This window comes from Buteo buteo, chromosome 5, assembly GCF_964188355.1.
Source record: "Buteo buteo chromosome 5, bButBut1.hap1.1, whole genome shotgun sequence".
NCBI lineage: Eukaryota > Metazoa > Chordata > Aves > Accipitriformes > Accipitridae > Buteo > Buteo buteo.
Window position 1 is genome coordinate 1,323,536 of NC_134175.1, and position 19,234 is coordinate 1,342,769.

The 19,234-nt window shown below is 42.9% G+C and overlaps 1 protein-coding gene across 3 annotated transcripts; it reads left to right on the forward strand.

The window, feature by feature from the left end:
• The first annotated feature begins 1,518 nt into the window (after positions 1–1,518).
• On the forward strand, positions 1,519–18,789 carry WRAP73 (WD repeat containing, antisense to TP73). 3 transcript variants are annotated; one of them, XM_075027128.1, is made up of 13 exons: positions 1,519–1,679; positions 2,379–2,531; positions 3,130–3,246; positions 10,589–10,661; positions 11,569–11,672; positions 12,480–12,566; positions 13,446–13,580; positions 13,670–13,747; positions 15,107–15,212; positions 16,269–16,394; positions 17,178–17,369; positions 17,968–18,004; positions 18,311–18,789. In XM_075027128.1, exons 1-13 carry the CDS (start codon positions 1,611–1,613, stop codon positions 18,312–18,314), a joined length of 1,281 nt encoding a protein of 426 aa, XP_074883229.1. In that variant the 5' UTR covers positions 1,519–1,610; the 3' UTR covers positions 18,315–18,789. The 3 variants fall into 3 exon arrangements, with proteins under 3 accessions (XP_074883229.1, XP_074883228.1, XP_074883230.1); XM_075027127.1 differs by lacking the exon at positions 17,968–18,004 and having other exon boundaries at positions 18,311–18,784; XM_075027129.1 differs by lacking the exons at positions 3,130–3,246; positions 17,968–18,004 and having other exon boundaries at positions 18,311–18,785.
• Positions 18,790–19,234: the final 445 nt, after the last annotated feature.

The following is a 19,234-nucleotide window of genomic DNA, read 5'->3' on the forward strand; positions in this document are numbered from 1 at the left end:
CACTGAAGGAGGCTCTTCTCCCGACCAGGCTGATGGGCTGAGTTGGTTTTGTGCTCGCCTTGGTCAAAATGACCAGCTCGTCTCTCTTGGGGGTTGGAGGACCGGGGCAGCCTGCCCGGGGACCAGCAAGGGCCAGTGTTTCGCCCCGCTGCTCCCCCTCTGTGGGCAGAATGGCTTGCCGAGACACATGTAGAGTGGCAGCGGATGAAGAGGGAATATTTCTGGTTAAAAACCGTCAGCCATGAGACTCTGATTATCTGTGTTGTGTGGACTCACTAATACACCTTCTTACTGACACCCGTGTTCAAAAGCTACCGTTTTGCTGGTCGCTTGCCCTTTAGCCTGCGCGTGGGGACTTGGGGGGAACGGCGAGCGGCGTTCATTGCTGCTAAATCATCGGCCGCGCTTTTAAGCCTCTCCATTCGGAGACCAACAGCCCGGCTCTGCCCGCCCGCACCCGCTCTTCGCTTTCCGGGGCAGATGGTGACAGCGGAGCAGCTGTCACGTTCTGTCCCGTCGTTACGGGCAGGGCCAGAAAACAGATGCATTTGCCAGCCCCTAAGCACATCGGAGCCACTGTAACCAGTTTGGGGGGGCGAAATACCTAACCCATACTGAAACCAGGCCTCGAGCGTTTGCTCTGATCCCGAGGTTTATTTTTCAAATGACGGTGATTGCATTCCCGGGACAAGGAGGTGGGCTCCCGCCCGGAGCGCCGCTCTGGTGGGCACGGGAGCCGGGCTCGCTGCCCACCCACGCATGCAGGGGGGCATGGGTTTGCAGGACCGAAGGAGGAAGGCCTGCGTACCCCCGCTGCTGCTGGGGGGGGGGTCAGCGGGGAAGGGACACGGAGCCCGCTGGTGCCCAAAGGACCCGACCGGTTTTAGGACACAGACCTCCCCATCACGGTAGTGGCAGGGGGCTGTTTCCCAAAGGAATACGTGCCCTGGCAGGGGTCAGCCGGGCGGCTCCCCTCAACTGGCGACCCTTGGCTCCTTCTCCTCCCCAAACTTTATTATTTATTATTATTTATTATTACTTATTCTACGCCAACTGGCATCCTGTTCACCGCTGTGGTTCTATTGCAATTTGCAGTCCCTCTGTCCTAGCTAGGGAGCCTTGCCGGACGCCCCGGCTGCTCTCCCGTTGCTGGGGTAATTAGCCCGGGGCGGTAATTAGCCCGGGCAGTAATTAGCCCGGGCGCGGGACGCTGCCCGCGGAAAGTGCCCACGTTAGGGGAAGGGGGGGGCTCGCCGGCGACGGGGAGGAGCCGGGCGGCGGGGGAGGCAGGCTGTGGAAGGGCCATCTGGCCACGCGCCTCTCGTTACAGGGCTCATTTGCATAACAATTCCTTTCACGGGGCGGCTTCCCGCCGGCTTCCCGCCGCCGCGCGGCGCGCACAGCCCGGCCCCGGGGACTACAGCTCCCGGCATGCCGCGGGGCGGCGCCCCGCCCCCGGCCCTCCCCAGCTCCGATTGGCCACCCCGGCCAACCCGCTCCCGCCCTTTCCGCCCGCTTCCGCCCCCGGGGCGAGGGCCGGGGCGGCGGGCGGAGCGGGCGGGTTTGAATCGGCGGCGCGGCCGCTCTTCTCCCCGGTCCCCCGCTCCGCCATGAACTTCTCGGAGCTATTTAAGCTCTCCGGCCTCCTCGGCAGGTTCTCCCCGGACGGCAAGTGCCTGGTGAGTACTAGGCCGGTGCCGCCCGGGGCGGGGGGGGGTGTCGTGCGTAACCGGGGCCGTTCCCGCCCGTCCGCCTGAGGAGACCGTCGGGTGAAGCGGGGCCCCGCGGCTGGGGGCCGGGCGAGGGCCCAGCACCGGCTCCTCCTCCTTCTCCTCCTCCTCCTCCACCGCGGCAGCGGCCGGTGGAGCCAGCCCGGAGCCCCCGGGAACCCCCCCCGGTGCGGCCGGGCCTTGGGTCCCCCCGAGGCGGGCGCTGAAGAAGCGGCGGTCGGGCTGGTGGTCCTGGAAAAACCGAACGGCGGCTGTGGGGCGGCTTGCTGGCGAAGAGGCTTTTAGTCGGGGGAGGGGGTGTGTGTGTGTGTGTGTTTCTTTGGAGCAGAGGCCTGGCTAAGGTTGAGTAATTAATAGTTACGAGAGGAAGAATAATTCTTTTTAAGAGTGGGATTAGTCAACCAGCAGCGCTAGCATGAGCGAGGACTCATTCTGTTAACGTAACCCCCCTTTCCTCCCGGTTTAACCGTTTTACTGTAGTTTGTAGTAGGGCACGGCGCACGCCAAGCCTCCGAAAGCAAAAATCCTCGTTTTGTCTAAAGCGCGTCGGGAGAGCGGCAGCGCGGCGTCCTGCCACGGCACCCTACAAGTCGTGCTTCGAGCCCGGCGTTGGCGTGCCAGCTCAGCTTTGGTCTTGTTCTTGTTCAGGCTTCGTGCGTGCAGTACCGTTTGGTGGTTCGGGACGTGAATACCCTCCAGATCCTCCAGCTGTACACTTGCCTGGATCAGATCCAGTATATAGAATGGTCGTCTGATTCTCTGTTCATATTATGTGCCATGTACAAGCGCGGGATTGTTCAGGTAAGGACAAAAGCAGGACAGGGTGTGTTTCCTACTGGGGGTTGTGTGGGGTGTGCGTGGAGAGCTTCTTAACAGCAAGCACTAGTTCAATGCTTTTGCTAAAGTAACCGACATTGTTATCGATAACGCATGGTTTAAGGATAACCCAGCATGCCATTATTTTTAAAACCAGGACAAACGTCTTGGTTTGGAGGAAAAAAAAAAAAAACAAACCAAATTTGGAATGAAAATATTTATCAAAGCAAATCAAAGCCGTAAATTATCTTACAGTTTCTCAGTTCAGTAGAAAATAAATACATGCAAACTTGCTAAACGGACTAAAACTTTTTTTTTAAGTGCTGGGTGTTCAGAATATTTGTCTCAGACTCCCCCCCCCCCCCTTACTTCACGATTTGTATTAGCACACAAAGGTGTGGAGCTTACTTTTGTAGAGGGATCCAGCGCCAGTCCTTCATGGCCACGGGCTTTCAGAGGTTTTCTGACCTCTCTGGTATGTGATGCAGGAACCTTTTCTCAGCTGTAGCGTACTCTCATAAGCAGAGGTTTTGAGGAGCTGTTTGTTTGCTGCACTGTCTGTTTGGTTTCCTCTCTGACCTAGGTCTGGTCCTTGGAGCAGCCAGACTGGCACTGTAAGATAGACGAGGGGTCAGCAGGGTTGGTGGCTTCATGCTGGAGTCCGGATGGTCGTCACATTCTCAATACAACTGAGTTCCATGTAAGTGTGAAGTCATGATTACTCTCCATGGTATCAGATGTTACTGTCTGCCCTTTGCCTCTTAAAATAACCTAAAGCTCTTAAAGCTGTAGTGGTGGTAAAGAATGCGGATGTAGTTCTCTCTTCATATATGCAATCTAGGTTAATTCCAGTTTAGATGTTAGTTCTGTTAACATTTTATCCTCTTGCTTCTGATGATAAGATAGAAAATGGACAGTTAGCTTTGAAGGTAAGATTTTGGTTTGAGAAAAGTGTAGGGATGACTGGCATTCATTGAAGCAATTTTAGAAATCAGATGTGGTGTTTGTAGCTCAGGGAAGGCTTAGGGTTTTCAGCAAAAAAAAACCCCACACCATAAACATTGAGGAGTGGCTAGGGAATTAAAAAATGTGGTCTTAGGTTTATTGACCTATGAAATGAAATTTAGAACCAGATCCTGGAAATACTTTCATAAGTGTTTGATTTGACACACAGGAGTCAGACTGCTGTTGATAGAACCACTTGCAAAATTGAAGTTAAAACACCTGTAAGGGCTTATTGATTAAGAGCTGTATTCTGGAATCCACACTAAGGTAGAATCCAAATCAGTTTGTGGATGCTGGGCACTAGGCTTGTTGGAAGGTACATGGAAGTCTGACTCTCTACCTTTATAGTCTTTGGATTAGAGCTGATGATTCATGTAATTCAGTACAATGGTGGATGGTCAGAAAATAGCTAAGAACTACATGCAAGACGCTTTTTCTCTTTGCTGTGTTTACTCCTACCAAAACTGTAGGTGGGTTTTAGGTGACATGTTATTGTGTCATAACCCTCGCTAGCACTGAATTCAAGTGTTATGCTGCAAGATTTTTCCTTTTTTCATGCAAATCCCAATGTCAGTGGAATGTAGATGAGGGATTTTGTCATCTGTGTGTGCAGACTGGAGTTAGTGCAAACGCTGGTGCTCTCCAGGGAACCTGTGGAGAAACTTGCATGCAGCTACGGTGTAATTCCTGATGCACACATGGTGGAGTTCTCTGGAAAGGATGCTTAGTGCTGGCTGGGGTAGAGACTTTCTGGCTATAAAGCAGTCTCTTCCTGTTCCCCTACCCCTTTAGATAGTGGGTTATGAGGAGTGATGAATTTACACCTTAGTTTTCCTGGGAATGAATCACCCTGATGGCAATTAAAATAATAATAAAAAAATGAGTCCAGGGTTTCAACCTGAGGTCAGTAAAGACATGCCTGCCAGTCAGGCAGAAGTGTTGTAGTCAGTAACCCAAACTGAAGGCTGGTGCTATGTGCTACAAGTGAGTATCTCATGGCATGTGTGTGTGGGGGTGGACTAGCAAGTATTTATTGCCTCCCAACAGAACTTGGTTTGACCTTAGAGGATTTCATTAAGCCTTTGCCAAGTTGGCATCTGTGTTGGGATAAGTTTTCTTTCCAGCTGTAAACAGGTTGCTAAATTAGCTTTCGTCAGACAGCTGCCTGGGTTATGCCGATGTCTGAGTTGTGTTTACTCTCTCTCTGCTAAATCCATAGTCTGGTGGGACAGACGTGAGTAGCGCTTGAGGCACAAACTGTCAGGATACTTAATATCGGTGTATTATGTATGTTATCAAATTCAGCGATTGCTTGGAGAGCTGGCAACCAGTGCAGCTTGGCTTTGGTGGCCTGACATTTTCAAACAGCACCAACTAATTACTCATACTTGTAATTCTTCAGGTCAACATGTGAGCTCCACTGTAAGATCACAAATAACTGCCTTATTCCTAGAATTTTTTTTGAAGGATATGGTTGTGCTAATTTATTTCTAGCAATCCATACTTACCTAGTGCCTCAGAAAAATTATTCATCAACTAACTTGCAGTCGAGTTCTCTTTGTGGTCAGCATTATAGTGAATAACATTGTGGGTTTTTTGATGTGACTGGTGTGCAGTTCCTAGCTCGAGATGAGTGCAGCAGAATTCTGACACACATTTCCAAAATCTGTTTTGACTCTGTTCAGTCTTTTGAGACAGGCAGTGATACTCTGTATGCACTTAATATTAACATATCATTTTGCATTTGCAGAGTTTTGATTGGAGATGAATCTGTAATAATATGCAGGTTTTTTGGGTCCCAGAATTGTTACACAAGGTAATGTTGAATGATGCAGGTACCTGTCTAATCGCTACACAGTTACTGCAGTAAACAGCATGATATACAAGGCAACTAAATGGTGCAGTCTTATTGGAGGAAGTACATCAAGACTCTGTCCTTTCACTTGATAGTGGATTGTTTTTCACAGTAATGGATTAGTGGCAGATGCAGAGGACTTCACTGTGTTTAATTACAGAAGTGGGTCTAGTACCTAGTTACTCGCCTCATAATTTTGAAAATGTCTTTGTGCTCTATGTTAGCTTAAGTGTTAAGCGTGGAGAGGTCATTTTGTCAGCATCTAGGATGGAAGTCCTGCTGACATGTAGAAAAGATGTAGGTTTGTTCCTTAAACTCTTGCGATGTTGGAACTGGAGGAACTGGCAAACTGCAAGGTAACGTACAGACTTGCTAGGTTTTATCAGGCAAAAACTAGTTTTACTGGGCAGCTGGATACATTCAAAGGTACTTCCAAACTTGGAAGTCTTTTTTTTTTTCTTTAATCGTCTGCTTGTATCTTAAAGGTGCATGTGAGAAGTGGTCAGAATAGTTGCAACTTGATTTTTCATCACCTTGTTGTTTATACCAACCTAGAATACAGTTCTGTTAGGAAAAGCAGGTTTTGGGAGTGGGGATGGGGAAAGGAGGTACTTTTTTTCTCATTTGATTAATCAAGAGCAAATCTAAATTATTTGGAGAAACAACTTCTGAAAGCCTACTATGCAAAGTCTATCTGGAATCTGAAAAAGTTGGAAGACCGTGTTAATTATATTGATTCATGCAGTGCACTAGAAAGCAGCTTGTTGACCCATAGCTATTGTTTGCTACTTATTTTGTAGCAGGTGCTTCCTCTCCTGCTGAAATCTACTCCATTTTGTGAGGCAGTTCTGTATGCCCTCAGTGTGTAACACAGCAAGCTGATTGCTAGAAGATTCCACATAATCAGTTTGTCCTGTGGAAGGTATTGTGCCAGGTATCTCTCCTCTTACAGTGCTGCTGTTCACCCAAATTCATAGGCACTTGTAGAGCTGAGACAAGAGCTGCAGGTGAAAGATACGGAGAAGGCAAATGGATCCTCTGCTTCCTCCTGACTTTCATGTTTTGTGATAGTTTGAAGATCAGCAGCATTGTTCTTGAGTGTTTCTTTTAAGAGCCATACCTATAAACTACATAGGTTGTGCTTTCTCTAGTTCCATGTTAGGTACTGAAGCATTAAGGAGCTTCTTTCGAACTACAGCAGCAGGGGAAGAAAGCGTGTGTTTCTGTGTATATTGGAGCTAATCCTTAGTAACTGTAAATGGCTACATTGGTTGAAAAATGCTTTCTGTCGAGGAATGTGCTCTGAATAAGCTTCTGAAATCCGGTGCTGACAGACACTGCTATGTAAGGAGGCCTTGTGACCCAGTCAAGTCTGGGACAAAAGTTGACAGTCATTTGAGATGCAAGGTTGTTTAAAAGTGTGTTTTTATCTATTGAAAATCACCAGTCTTACACCTGCCTATAGCTGTCAACATTGGGACGTAGTCCTGAACCCAGCACTGGAGACTGTTTATCACGTTACCATCTAAATACTTTTTATTTCTCAGCTGTTTTTAGGCTATTTTAAAAATGCTTCTGCTTTTGGTTTGTTTTTCCACTGCAAAACAACAGCTGAAAACTTCTCAGACACCATTATCATTAGGATTCGAGTTTGACAACTCCACTTAATCGAGTCATCTGTGCTAAAGAGAAAGTACCCCTCAAAATAATCAGTGAAGTGCTTGCTGCAGGTTTAATTGACCACGATCTGTTCTCCTGCTGTAAAAGCAATTGTCTCTTCCCCGCAGAGTCTCTGAGAAAAGCAAGCAAGTGCAATGCAATTTATTGTAATTTTTGAAGTGTTTGGCTTTCTCTTTTCACCCTCTGTGCAGTTTATGTTTCTGTCTCTCATAGTCATATCTGCTAGCTGTGAAATAACCTTTCTCGGGCTAGTTTACGGTGGCAGCTTGGGCAAGATTGTGAATAATGTTTCAGTTCCAGTTGGGAATATTGTTTGTCACAATTTAATTGTAAACATACTGTTAATCCATGTAAGATAGGTGTGAAGTCCATACATTAAGCACATAATGTAACTTTCTCAGTTTATACAAATGTTTGAGTGTACACAAATAGAACAACTGAAAAGAATCCTGATTTCAGGAATCAAAATGGTGTGCTTTTACATATTTGTAACACTAGGCCAAAGACTTCAGGTTATGTGTTTGTGTGATGTGGGCAAGAGGTTGTAATGAAGTTACAGCATAACATAGACATAGTCTCTGACTTGTGGTTGTATGCTTCCCTTACTAGCTTGCAGCCTTTTCAGGAGAGAGATACTGAAGTTGAATAGAGGATCTTATTAGTTGTTATGGGTGTGTTGTGACTGATTTAGACCAAGTCGGAAGATGAAGTGCTTTGGTTATCTATCGAAGGGTAGTAGGCATCCAGTATAATAATAGGTCTTTGTTTTCAAAGGTGTATTTTTGTGGGTTTTTTGTCGACTGGGTGTAAACATCCCATGAGTGTGTGTTGGTTGTGTTCTGTAGTGTCTCCCCAGTACTGCGATGGCATTACTGCGATTTATGCCATACGTGCTAGAAATGATGCGCTGGGGAGATATATGGGGCAATACAGCGCTGCTCCAATAATATCAATGTTTAATGTTACTGAAACTTTTGAAGTCGGTGAAGTGCAGGCTCAGCAGTTAAGTGCAACATGACAAGAATGAACAGGGAAACCATTATTACTGTCTTCTCTGGGGAGTTGAAAAGCTTTACCCTTTTAGAGAAGGTTCTGTCTGAACAGCAAACAGTACTGCACTCAAGGATGAAGTGGAGATGGATGCAGAAAGACTTTTTAAAATGAAAGGTGTACGTGCCTTTTCACTTCTGCAGTGGAGCCTCAGGCAAGGCAGAGGTGACACTAAGAGCTCTGCACGTGATGTACTGTTTCTCACCTCTAAAGATTTTCCTCTCCTGCGCGCTTGAGCTGGGTGTGAGCAGTAAGGTTTTGCCTTGTTCTGAGGCTCTGAGCCAGCCGATGTGGTCCAGGATAGAAGTGTGTTTGATGCACAGCAGGCCAGGTGAGTTGATTGTGAGGCCGAGTAGCAGCACAAGCGTAAACTTGGAAGCCTTTGTCAGGAAAAATTACGATCCGGACCTCAGCATTTAAAGCTTGCAGCTGCTAAGCTTGTATTAAGTGGCTGTAGAATGTGTGTTGTGTATGCTGCATGTTTTGGTCAAGGGAGGAACAGCAGCAAGTACATTTAACACTGCAATTAATAGGAGCAAGCAGCATATCACTATTGCAGTTGCTATAGAAGAATGTGAGTAGGCATTGTGTTGGTATTTTTAAAGTAAATCTTGCATGAAGAGCAGACTAACAATGCTGTATTTTTGTATGTCCGGAAGCAAGCAGTTGCAGTGATAAAACTTGATTAATGTTGTTCATCTAGTGGATTCCTCTAGGACCTGCTAAACTTCACGGTGGTACTATTGATGTCTAGTTGCACTTTCATACCTGTAAAATGAAGGAAGAGAATAATAAACACCATATTAAATAGTGGTGCAATAGCTTTTCTAACTTTGGATAGAAGTGGAATGGAATCCGATCTGGTTGCGCTCTTTCCTGTAATAAATTAAAAAAAAATTGATTTCTGTGTTGTCTCTTCAAGTCTCAGAAGTTTCTTCTGTATATAAAAAGCAGTAGGGAGAACAGCTAATACTGCTCTTTTGCTTTGGGACTCTGCCTATCTCTGGAGGGAGGCAGAATTTATTAGGATTCTGTAACTTGGTTTGAACACCATGTTGATTACTCAAGTCATGCCTTCTAGCAAAAAGGATAGCGTCAGCAATGAAAAAACCTGCAAGTTCTGTTGCAGCGCACAGTCTATAGCATTACCAGGTAGAACAGATTCATAGGATGCTACCTTGGAGTCCTTTGTCACCATTGAATAGTACCATTGACTTCAGGGAAGGAAAATGCGTGTTGAGAGCAAACATGCAAAAACTGTAGCAGAAACTTCCTCCCAAGACTGCTGGTGATGCTGATGGTCTGCATCTGATGCAGGAGGATGATGAAATGGTGGACAGTGCTGAAGTTTTACTTATTTAATGAATCAGAACTAGTTTTGTTGTTCAGTAGTTCTGGGAAAGATGGCTTTATGACTGTGGTGCTTTATTGCAAAAATTGTTTTACCTGCATCTCTTGTAGAATCTCTTACCTTGGTGCAATAAAATGTAGGAAAACACAAGGAAAAAATTACACTGGAAACATTCCTTGCTCCAGATATAAATGCAAAGGTTCACATGACATACTGATTAATGCACATATGTCTGGTGTGGCTGCTGTTGCTAAGGGAGCATAAGTATTTGTTTTTAATTGAATAATCTGCAGATGGCAACGCAGAGCTTCCAGAATGCAGGCTGTGACCTTGAAGAGCTGTGGAGAGGCTTGTTTTGCAGCTGACTGCCTTCTCTGCAGTTTTTGTGTTTTATGGATGCACAAGCCTCCAGAAATACCCCAAACGTGATGTTTAATGCCTTGCTTTGCATAGTGGATTTTGGTTCTTTTCTAATTCTTTCAGTAATTATGTAATGTTGCTGCCTTGTGGGTGGCTGAGGAGGGAAGAACAAAATGCAAATTAGCTGTCAAAACTGAGTCTGTCTAGAAGTTGAAAAATACAGCTAAATTTTCATACTTAGTAGCCTTTTCCCAAGAGACAGAATGTTCTGAGGTTGCTGTAACTTCTCATCCATTCATCAATGCAAGAAACTTCTCATCTCTCTTCCAGATTCCGTGATGGAACTGTGTTTTTCCAACTAAAAAGTGTCTATGTATGATACACCGGCAATCATGTAGCTAGATTCATGCTAGTGTCGGTAACTTCAGTGTTAATGAAGAGCTTTCCTCCATATTGGTGTTCTGCATCTTATATACCCCTCTAGAGTATTCAGTGTGCCTGTGATAATAATTTGGAATAAGTAACCTTGCTAACTGAAGGGAGTTGGGAGACAATTCCTTGCAGTTGCTTCTCAGGGCTTTGTGTTTGAGCTATGTAGAATAGCTGCAAAGTTTAATTAACTACAGAATGTATGTTGATCTACTTTGTGTTGCTGAATTAGGTTTATGGGTTTCTATTTACTTAATTTTTTTTTAATCTATACTAAACCAATACTTCCCTGTCTCTTTCTCTTTGTGACAGCTGCGGATAACTGTGTGGTCCTTGTGTACAAAATCTGTATCTTACATCAAGTATCCCAAAGCTTGTCAGCAGGGTAAGTGCCACAAATCTAACACTGGAATGGTATTTTTTAATATGGCAGAAAGGGAGAATGAATTTGGTGTGTAATGATGCAACACATGTTTCAGAACAGGCTCTGGCACCCTCCCTGCTGAGGGGTTAGCTTGCCCTCAGGGATGCAGGTCTGAGATCAGTCCCTGTGTGCCACCTGCTGCAATGCACTAAGATGTGCTCTGGGGTTGTCATATTCTCGCTGCGAATGAAGGATTACATCTGATCTGTGTGCCTGTTCTTCAAATGTGCAGCTTTGTTGTGTTTGCCTCTGAAGGATCCTTTAAGATGTTAAATTAAGCTGGATGCTTTGGTGATGAAAAACACTAATCCAAAGTGGCTTTTGTTGTCTTTTACACATGAAGAGACTTGAAAGGGAAGCTCATGTCAGGACTGTCTAGCTGCATGGCTGTGGTTAGCAGTTTCCTGCCTGAGGCTTGTATATAGTGATATCCCATACATGACAAAGACAATTAAGTATTGCATATAAAGTAAGAGTAGGTGGGGAACCAATGCCTGGAAGTTGGTGGAGTACCAATGGTTGTATAACTAAGCCATTTAGATGGACTAAATGAACTGTTTATTTGAAGTCTGTGGTTTTTATATAACCACTGTCTTGGTAATCAAATGTGGTTTTTTGAAGCATGCTGAAGTTCTGTGATAGCTGTGAAGCTGCATCCTTAGAAATAGTATATTCAAAGTTTAAGAACTGCTGGCACAAGCCAATTGGTAACACTATACATTGCCTCGATTAATATGACCTTGTGTGAAGATATTTTTCCTTGTCTTTTTATGTCTTTGAATTGGGAGTAACTGCTCTTCATTGAAGAATTGTCAGCTATTGTCTTGCTTCCTCTCTCTTTTTTTTATTAACTTTGTGTCGTGTGCAGGGATAGCTTTCACTAAGGATGGCCGCTATATGGCAGTAGCAGAAAGACGTGACTGCAAAGACTTCATTAGCATCTTTGTATGCAGCGACTGGCAGCTACTGAGAGTAAGATATGTCCTTGCATTCCACTGCTTCTGCATGGACTACAAGCATATGTTGCAGGCTGCTTTAGAATCGGTCACTTCCGTAGTCTGGTTTTAGACTTACTGATGCATTTTCTGTCCAGCATCTGGCTCTTCCACTGGCCTGCAGACATAATTCCGTAGCAGTATTCTGTTCAGGAGGCCAATATATACTATATGTGCATATAGGATTTCTGATGGAATGCAGAAGTTCGACCTTTAAATTCTTGCATGAGCTTCTTCACAATAAACTGTGCTACAGTTTACAATAAACTGTGAAGGATGCACACTAGCATGTCATAGAGGACTGGGTGGATCTGAGAAATTAAAACCCATTAAGAACTAGTCTGTACATAGCATCACTTCTGGTTCAGGAATTCAGAGTCTCATTAGAAGCTGATAGCCAAATTTGGGAAGTACCACTAAATGCTTGTCATGTTCCCAAGCTCTTCCCTAATGATCCTGTACCAGTCTTTCTGAGGCAAGGAATTAGGCTAGCTAGATTTCTTGACTGATTCAGTGTAACTACTTTTATTTTCTTATGAAATGCTGTTCATTTTAAGGTATAGCAACTTTTTGCCCTTTCTGTAAAGGGAAACCAAAGAAACAGTGAATGCAGCACACTAATACAAAAGAAAATATTTCTGTTTCTACGCTAGCATATAAAAGGCTCTTTTGCATTTGTGGTAGCACTTAAAAGGATAAAACTGAGGATTATGTTAGGTTAGATGCAACAGTATTTGTTAGTGTAGTATTTCAAATGGTTTTGTTTTTTCTCTTTTGGGGGCAGCATTTTGACACTGAAACGCAAGATCTGTTTGGGATTGAATGGGCTCCTAATGGCTGTGTTCTGGCAGTGTGGGATACGTGTCTGGAGGTATGAGGAAAAAGCAGATTATTTTCTTGGAGAGTTCAAGGTGGTTTTTAGCTGCCATGTGTAAAGCAGTAACTAAAATAACTAGTGTTACATTTTTTTCTTTTAAACCTAACAGCTGAACTCAAACCATTTTAAATATTATACTTGTATTGGTAATGGATATCCTTACAAGTGTATGCCAAACCGTTATGTAAAACTTTAATGGCAGCAAATTATCTTAGTAGCTTTCTTTCTAATTTATCTTGGGGAAAAAAAAAATTGTAAACATTGCGGAAGCCACTGTTGAAATAATGAAAGAATAATGAAAGAATTCTTCTGTAAGACTATTCTACCATTTTACTTTACATTGCATTGCACTGTAATTTTACAGTTAAGTAAAAGTACTTATCCAAAAAGTTAGCAAGGAATATATAAATTGCTGTCCTCTCTCATCTGAGTATGTGAACTTCTAGGTATGGAAAAGTGTCTTCCTGTGGCCATAAGGTTATGGGCAGCATGATCAAAACAGATAGCCCTGGGAATGGGCAGGGTTGTAACATCCCTAGTCAGATGGCTTGCAGAAGCTGAAGGAGCATGAGTCTTCTATAATGGCATCTGCTACTGATGTTGTTGAAGAGTGTTGGGCTGGATGGGCCATTGTTCAGGCCCAGTGGGGCATTTGTGCTCTTGGGGATGGGGTGGACGTGTTCTGTGAGTGCCAGAAGAGCCAAACTGGAAGCCTAGAGCCTCTTGTCTGTCTCAAGTCACAGATAAGAGACCACACCCTTTGTATTTAACTTGTTACATTTTAAGCAGGGAGAGTTTGGAAGGAATAATTTCGCCTGTCTGTGGCTTTTAGCAATATTGTTAGTCTTAAGAATGAATCTATTTATGTTTCAGTATAAAGTATTGCTGTATTCCCTCGATGGCAGACTGCTATCCACGTATCGGGCTTACGAATGGTCACTAGGCGTAAAATCAATCGCCTGGAGTCCCAGCAGTCAATTCTTGGCAATTGGCAGCTATGATGAAAAGGTCAGAAATAGGTTTATTTTCTCTCTTATCTAAACCATTTGTTGAACGTTGTCATAACAGTTTTGTCTTGCAATGCTTTCTTGAATTAGGTGCGTATCTTGAACCATGTAACTTGGAAGAAGATCACAGAGTTTGAGCATCCAGCAACCATTGCTAATACCAAGACTGTAAGTACGGATCCAAAATCCATTGAATCATTAGCAGCACTTTGATGCTGCTATTTGTATCCAAAAGATGCTAGTAAATACATCTCATTTTGGAGGCCTTGCTTTTTCCCCTCCTAATGTGTAAACGGAGCTTGCGAAATTGCAGGAAAAAATGGGGATGTAAGAAAAACAGAGGAATCCTTTCAAGTGCGATGGAATACGTGCGTATGATCCTCTCAGCTTTAGCACTAATAGATGCCCAGATGACTTCTGTCACATGCCAGTGTATTTTGATGTATGTGGTGATTGCATACAGATTTGGGTATGCGGGTGATGCGACCTGGGAGACTTAACAGGAGAGATTTGTCTCGGCTTTATACGATTTGTCACTCTAAACAGTGTTGGAACTGGATTGTGATTAGATTTACATCTTGTACATACAAGCTCATCCAGCTCACCTAAAGAGCATTTCCTGTAAACATCTGTCATCATTTATTTTTATCCTTGCGTACGTGTATATGCAAGGCCCAACAGATTCTGGGTAGCTGGCAGCAGGTGGAGAGCTGTAGCTTTTGTTCCAAAAATCACAAGCTGTTCTCATCCGTCAAGGTAAAAAGAACACACAGTGTTAGTAGTGCTGCATGCCACTGCAGAGGAAGGGCTAGTCTTGCATCTGCACAGACCCTGTAAGAGTTGACGTGTAGACTGCAAGTCTGCAATATTCACGTGACTCTGTTGATGTCTCTTAACCAGAAGCAAGGCATGATCCATTGAATGCACCTCAGCAAAACTCCTCACGACTGAAAAATGCCCTTACTTCCAGTTAGGTGTAAAATATGTAATGGAAATAGCTCTGTTAATCTCTCCTACAGAGAGAGGAAGTGCAGTTGGTGCATTTTATCCTGGTGCTTGCATTTGGGAATAATATGTTGTAGGCACACTATTAAAATATTTTTGCTATTTTCTTCTGCAGTGTTGCACTTTGCTTGCATTTATTTATGATAGTATTTGATTAAAGATTCTTTGTTGCAAAAATGAAATCTATGTTCCCATTGTAATGAAGATGATTTATTGTACTGCCAGATTTAGCTCTTGGGAATAATGAATGAGGTGTGCTCTGGCAGACTCGTTCTTTGTAGTCTTCAGTTTATTTGTCACAGGAGTGTTTTCTTGATCATGGTTCCAAACAGTAAATGATTCATTGAGAATGCTGGATTTGATATTTGCCTACTGAAGCCCTCTCCTCTGCTGATGAACTAGGGGATACTGAGATACAATACACTTGAAAATGAGTTAGTGGGATGTGGATGATTTGGTAAAAGCCCATGTTCAAATTCTCTCCGAGGCCCTTCTGTAGAACTCTCACTTGTTTCTTTGTAGATTGTGTATAAAGAAGTGGAGAAATCCCCATCTGTTGAAACAGAGAGACTTTCTTTCCCTCCAACAAGAGCATTGGCTAGTTCTCTCTTCAGCACAGAAAGTAAATGTAAGCCAAAGTTTACTAAAATGAGACACTTGAGTTTGCCATGTGAAGTCTTTCTATAAATAAACATTACAGGCGAACTCTGCCTCTTTGATATTGGAATGGATCCTCTGGATGCTCTGCTCAAGGCTCCCAAGTTAACTGAAGATCTCCAAAGGCAGTAAGCATCCTGCTAGGGGGGATGCTGTCTGCATGGTGGTTTGAAGGCAGGTTAAAGATTAGTGGGATATTGTAGAAAAGAACTGTAATTGCTTGGGCGTAGAAATAGCAGCCAGATCTCAGTCCTGGAGTCACTTGCAAAAGTTGTCTTAACCTTGTGTGGATTTTTTTCTGATTTGTTCAATCTATGCAATGTTATTTCATGACTTAGTTTAACTGTTGCAGATTACTAGAATCAGATGAATTATTGCAATTAAAAATCTTTATCCTAGTGTGTGGCAGCTCCAATAATTTAAAAAAAAAAACCAAAAACCTAATCAGAAGGTGTTACAGTCTTGGTGTCTGTTTTAGAATAGTAATTAATCCCTTAGGTATGAGGTTATCTAAAAAAGCAGACCATGAAAAAGGACATTTGGCTTTTGTCTAAGAAGCTGTAGGTTGTAGCAATGCTCTAAATTTGCCTCCAGACAACTGGCTTTGAAATACTAGAGATGGCAGACAAAGTATGATTGGGGTTTTTTCTTTTCTTTTTTTCCTTTTTTATTTTTTTTACTGTCTCATTGTGGTACTGTAAATCACCTTTGTTTTGCTCTGGTGTTTGTTTGAAATACTAGTTAAAAGGTAGCAAAAAGTTTGACCTCTTTTTTTTTTTTTTCATAGTTTAACCTCAGACTTGCCTGGATTTCCAGCCTTTCTTTTTTTGTAGAAGGGCAAGAATAGTAAGGTGTTTATATGAAGACAGAGTATCTTGAAACAGTTGAAGTTTTTGATTGGAACATCTTGGAGAAGAGTAAAATATGGTCCTATCACTTCAGAGATGAGGGGGTTTTTAACAGTTGGAATTTAAATATTTTGTCCATTCGGGCTTGCTTAGTAAAGTACTTTTATTTCAAATTCCAGATGACATTTCCCAGGTGCCAGTTTCTTTACAGTATATCAAACCAGTTGCTGACAGGGCCAATCCCAAAATGGGAATTGGGATGTTGGCATTCAGTCCAGATAACTGTTTCCTGGCAACCAAAAATGGTAAGTTTGTACCGCCCTATATAGAAGGGGAAACCTACTCATTGTATCTGGTGTGTTTTCATAAAAGAAATGAGGACAGTAATTGGGTCAGTTATCTGGCACTATGAGAAGACTCGTGGCCCTACTTAAAATCTGGTCTCTGTTGTGCAAACATGTAACTACAGAGGAAATTCAGCCTATGTCTTCTAGTGTATGTAAAGTATTGAGAGCTGCCAGAACTGCTTGTCAGTGCATTAACTCGGTCTTGGCTTTGTATTTAATGAAAATAGTATGCTTTTTGTATTTCTTCAAATGTATGTGAGCTCACTGTATTGGAAAAGGAAATAGACAAGTCTTTCCACCTCCATTTACAGCAAGTGTCTCTTGAAAGGCAGAATTCATCACAACCTGTAGTAGGGGGGCTTCTGATTACCTCAAATAGTGAAAGTCATGGAATTAACATTTAATCTTTCCCTTTGATGGTCCTGGAGGGCTGTTTATGTCTGGATGCAAAATCTGTGGTTCAGATGCAAAAGCTGTCAACAGCGGCGTAACGGTGAATAATTTGATAAAAGCCAGTGAAAGACTGGAAGACAAACTAAGTTGCTTTTATCCTTTTTGCAATATTTCCAGGGCAAAATTGAAGGCACTGCTAGGCAGCGCTCTAGTGATGTTAAACCTGTGGTGTACCTAAATGGATTGTGTTGTGTTAGACCTCAATTAATGCCATTTCTTTAAAAAAGAAAAAGTGTGATCTTTTTATCCTTCAGGTATTTACATGATTACCTCTTCCCTTTCTGACAGATAACATTCCTAACGCTGTCTGGATTTGGGACATTCAAAAGCTGAAACTGTTTGTAGTCTTAGAGCAGCTGTGTGCGATCCAATCTTTCCAGTGGGATCCACGACAACCTCGACTTGCTGTATGTACAGGAAACAGCAAAGTCTACTTATGGTCCCCAGCTGGCTGTGTGTCAGTGCAGGTTCCAATGGAAGGTAAGGCTGCCTGTGGTAGCTTCCACAGGCCATCATCAGCTTCTTATTTGCAAAATCGTTTTCCACTTACAAATGGGTCCAAGTGTTATCATGTGTCAATGGCTCAGATGTGGGTTTGGAGCTTTTTAGAAATGGGTATTTCTCTCTTCAAAAAAGAGGAGCTTGTAAGGAGACATAGCAAACTTGATAAAATACATTGACAGAGCAGAGGGGCTAATGATTTAATTGTTGCTTCAATTGTATGGTGTGTCAAATTCTTTCTCAAGATTTATATTTGTATCAGTTTGTTTACATAGAAACTGTAGTTGTGCAGAATGCCAAAGTGTTGAAATAGACTCTGAAATGCCAATAATGTTTTGGGGTATTCTGAAAACTACACTACAACAAAACACCAATGGGGAAAAACTTGCATGGTAAATTCGATGTGGAGAGATAGAAGAACATACGTGAACCTGAACTCTGAGTCGGCCCCAGTGATGATAAGTTTTATGGTTGGCAGTAAGTGATACAAGGCTGTTAGCTAGATCATGTAAATGCCATTCTGCATATTAAATGGAAAAGAAATCACAAAGATTCAACTTCTTCCTTTCTACACAAGGAGCGGCAATATCATGGGGGTACGCAGCTCTGCACCGGTGAGCAATCTTGTGGCATCTATTGGCACTAAAATGACGAGTCTACAAAATCTATGCTTGTACATGGGGTACAAAGTAACTGTAGGTTTGGGGGGAAGAGAGTCAGTAACACAGCTTATGTGTGCTGTTGTGTTGGAGAACGGATTGGCTCTGCTGCAGCAGTAACAAAATGGAACGCCCTGTTAAGGCTTGCAATGTGGGGAGGGTATTTTTTGCTATGTGTGTGACTTACCCCAGCTACCTTTTCCTAGAGTAAGAGTACGGACTGTCAGCTTCTTGCTGACAAACTCTGATCTGTTTCTGCAGGTGACTTCCAGATTGTGTCTCTCTCCTGGCATTCTAGTGGAGACTCTATGGCGCTTCTGAGCAAGGACAACTTTTGTTTGTGTTACTTAGAAAGAGAAGAGGTGAAATAACAATCATTTGCATTAAAAATGCTTGCAAGGTTGAGGAGGAATGAAGAAAGGGGTCAAACCCTGTTGCCCAATCTGAAGTTTATGTATTTATAAAATATTTATTTGAAGGAGTGTACCCAAACTCCAGTGTGTAAAGTACTGTGATTGCATTTGAATGAAGTGAGGTAGCAACTGAAATGTAGAGAACGAGGTCTGGATTTCAAGAAAACTTTAGTATTGATGTAGTTGAACTTTCTCTTCAACTTTGAACTATGAAATCTTACTCTCTAAAATTGTAGCTGTGTGTATATAATGTATAGCTATTATTTAAATTTTGTAATTTTCAATAAATATTTTGATAGTTACAAACTTGGTATGACTCTAACTATAAACCTGCCTGTCTCCATTCTGAAGTCTGTTTCTATATTATCAGTGATGCCATTATGTAGCTATTTATCCCAGCACAAGGAAACAGTTACCTGCCTGCAACAGTGTATGGTTTATATCTACTCTTGTAAGGCAACAGATTTTTCTGGTGTATTAGAATTAAATATTGTAGCTGAAGCAGATACATCAGTAAGATGCTTTCTAGCAAATCACTTACTGTTAAAGCAAACAATTTGCTTTCTGAACAAAGAACTTGAAGTCATCTGTAATAGTTTTTGCTTTTTCACCTGTTAACATCTTAGTCTCATGGTAATTGTGCCTGGTCTACTGTAGATTTATACTGAATCTTTACAAGAAGGATCATAACTGATACTTTAGAATCATGTATGACAGGCAACTGAAATGGGAGCTTTTAGTACTAGATAGTCGGGTCAAACTGGAGCAGACA

Excerpts from the sequence above, each read along its gene's own strand:
- WRAP73 (XM_075027127.1), top strand. The coding sequence starts at position 1,611 with ATGAACTTCTCGGAGCTATTTAAGCTCTCCGGCCTCCTCGGCAGGTTC. Across the intron at positions 1,680-2,378 it reads CCCCGGACGGCAAGTGCCTG|GCTTCGTGCGTGCAGTACCG; the intron begins GTGAGTACTAGG and ends GTTCTTGTTCAG. Across the intron at positions 12,567-13,445 it reads TGTGGGATACGTGTCTGGAG|TATAAAGTATTGCTGTATTC; the intron begins GTATGAGGAAAA and ends TTTATGTTTCAG.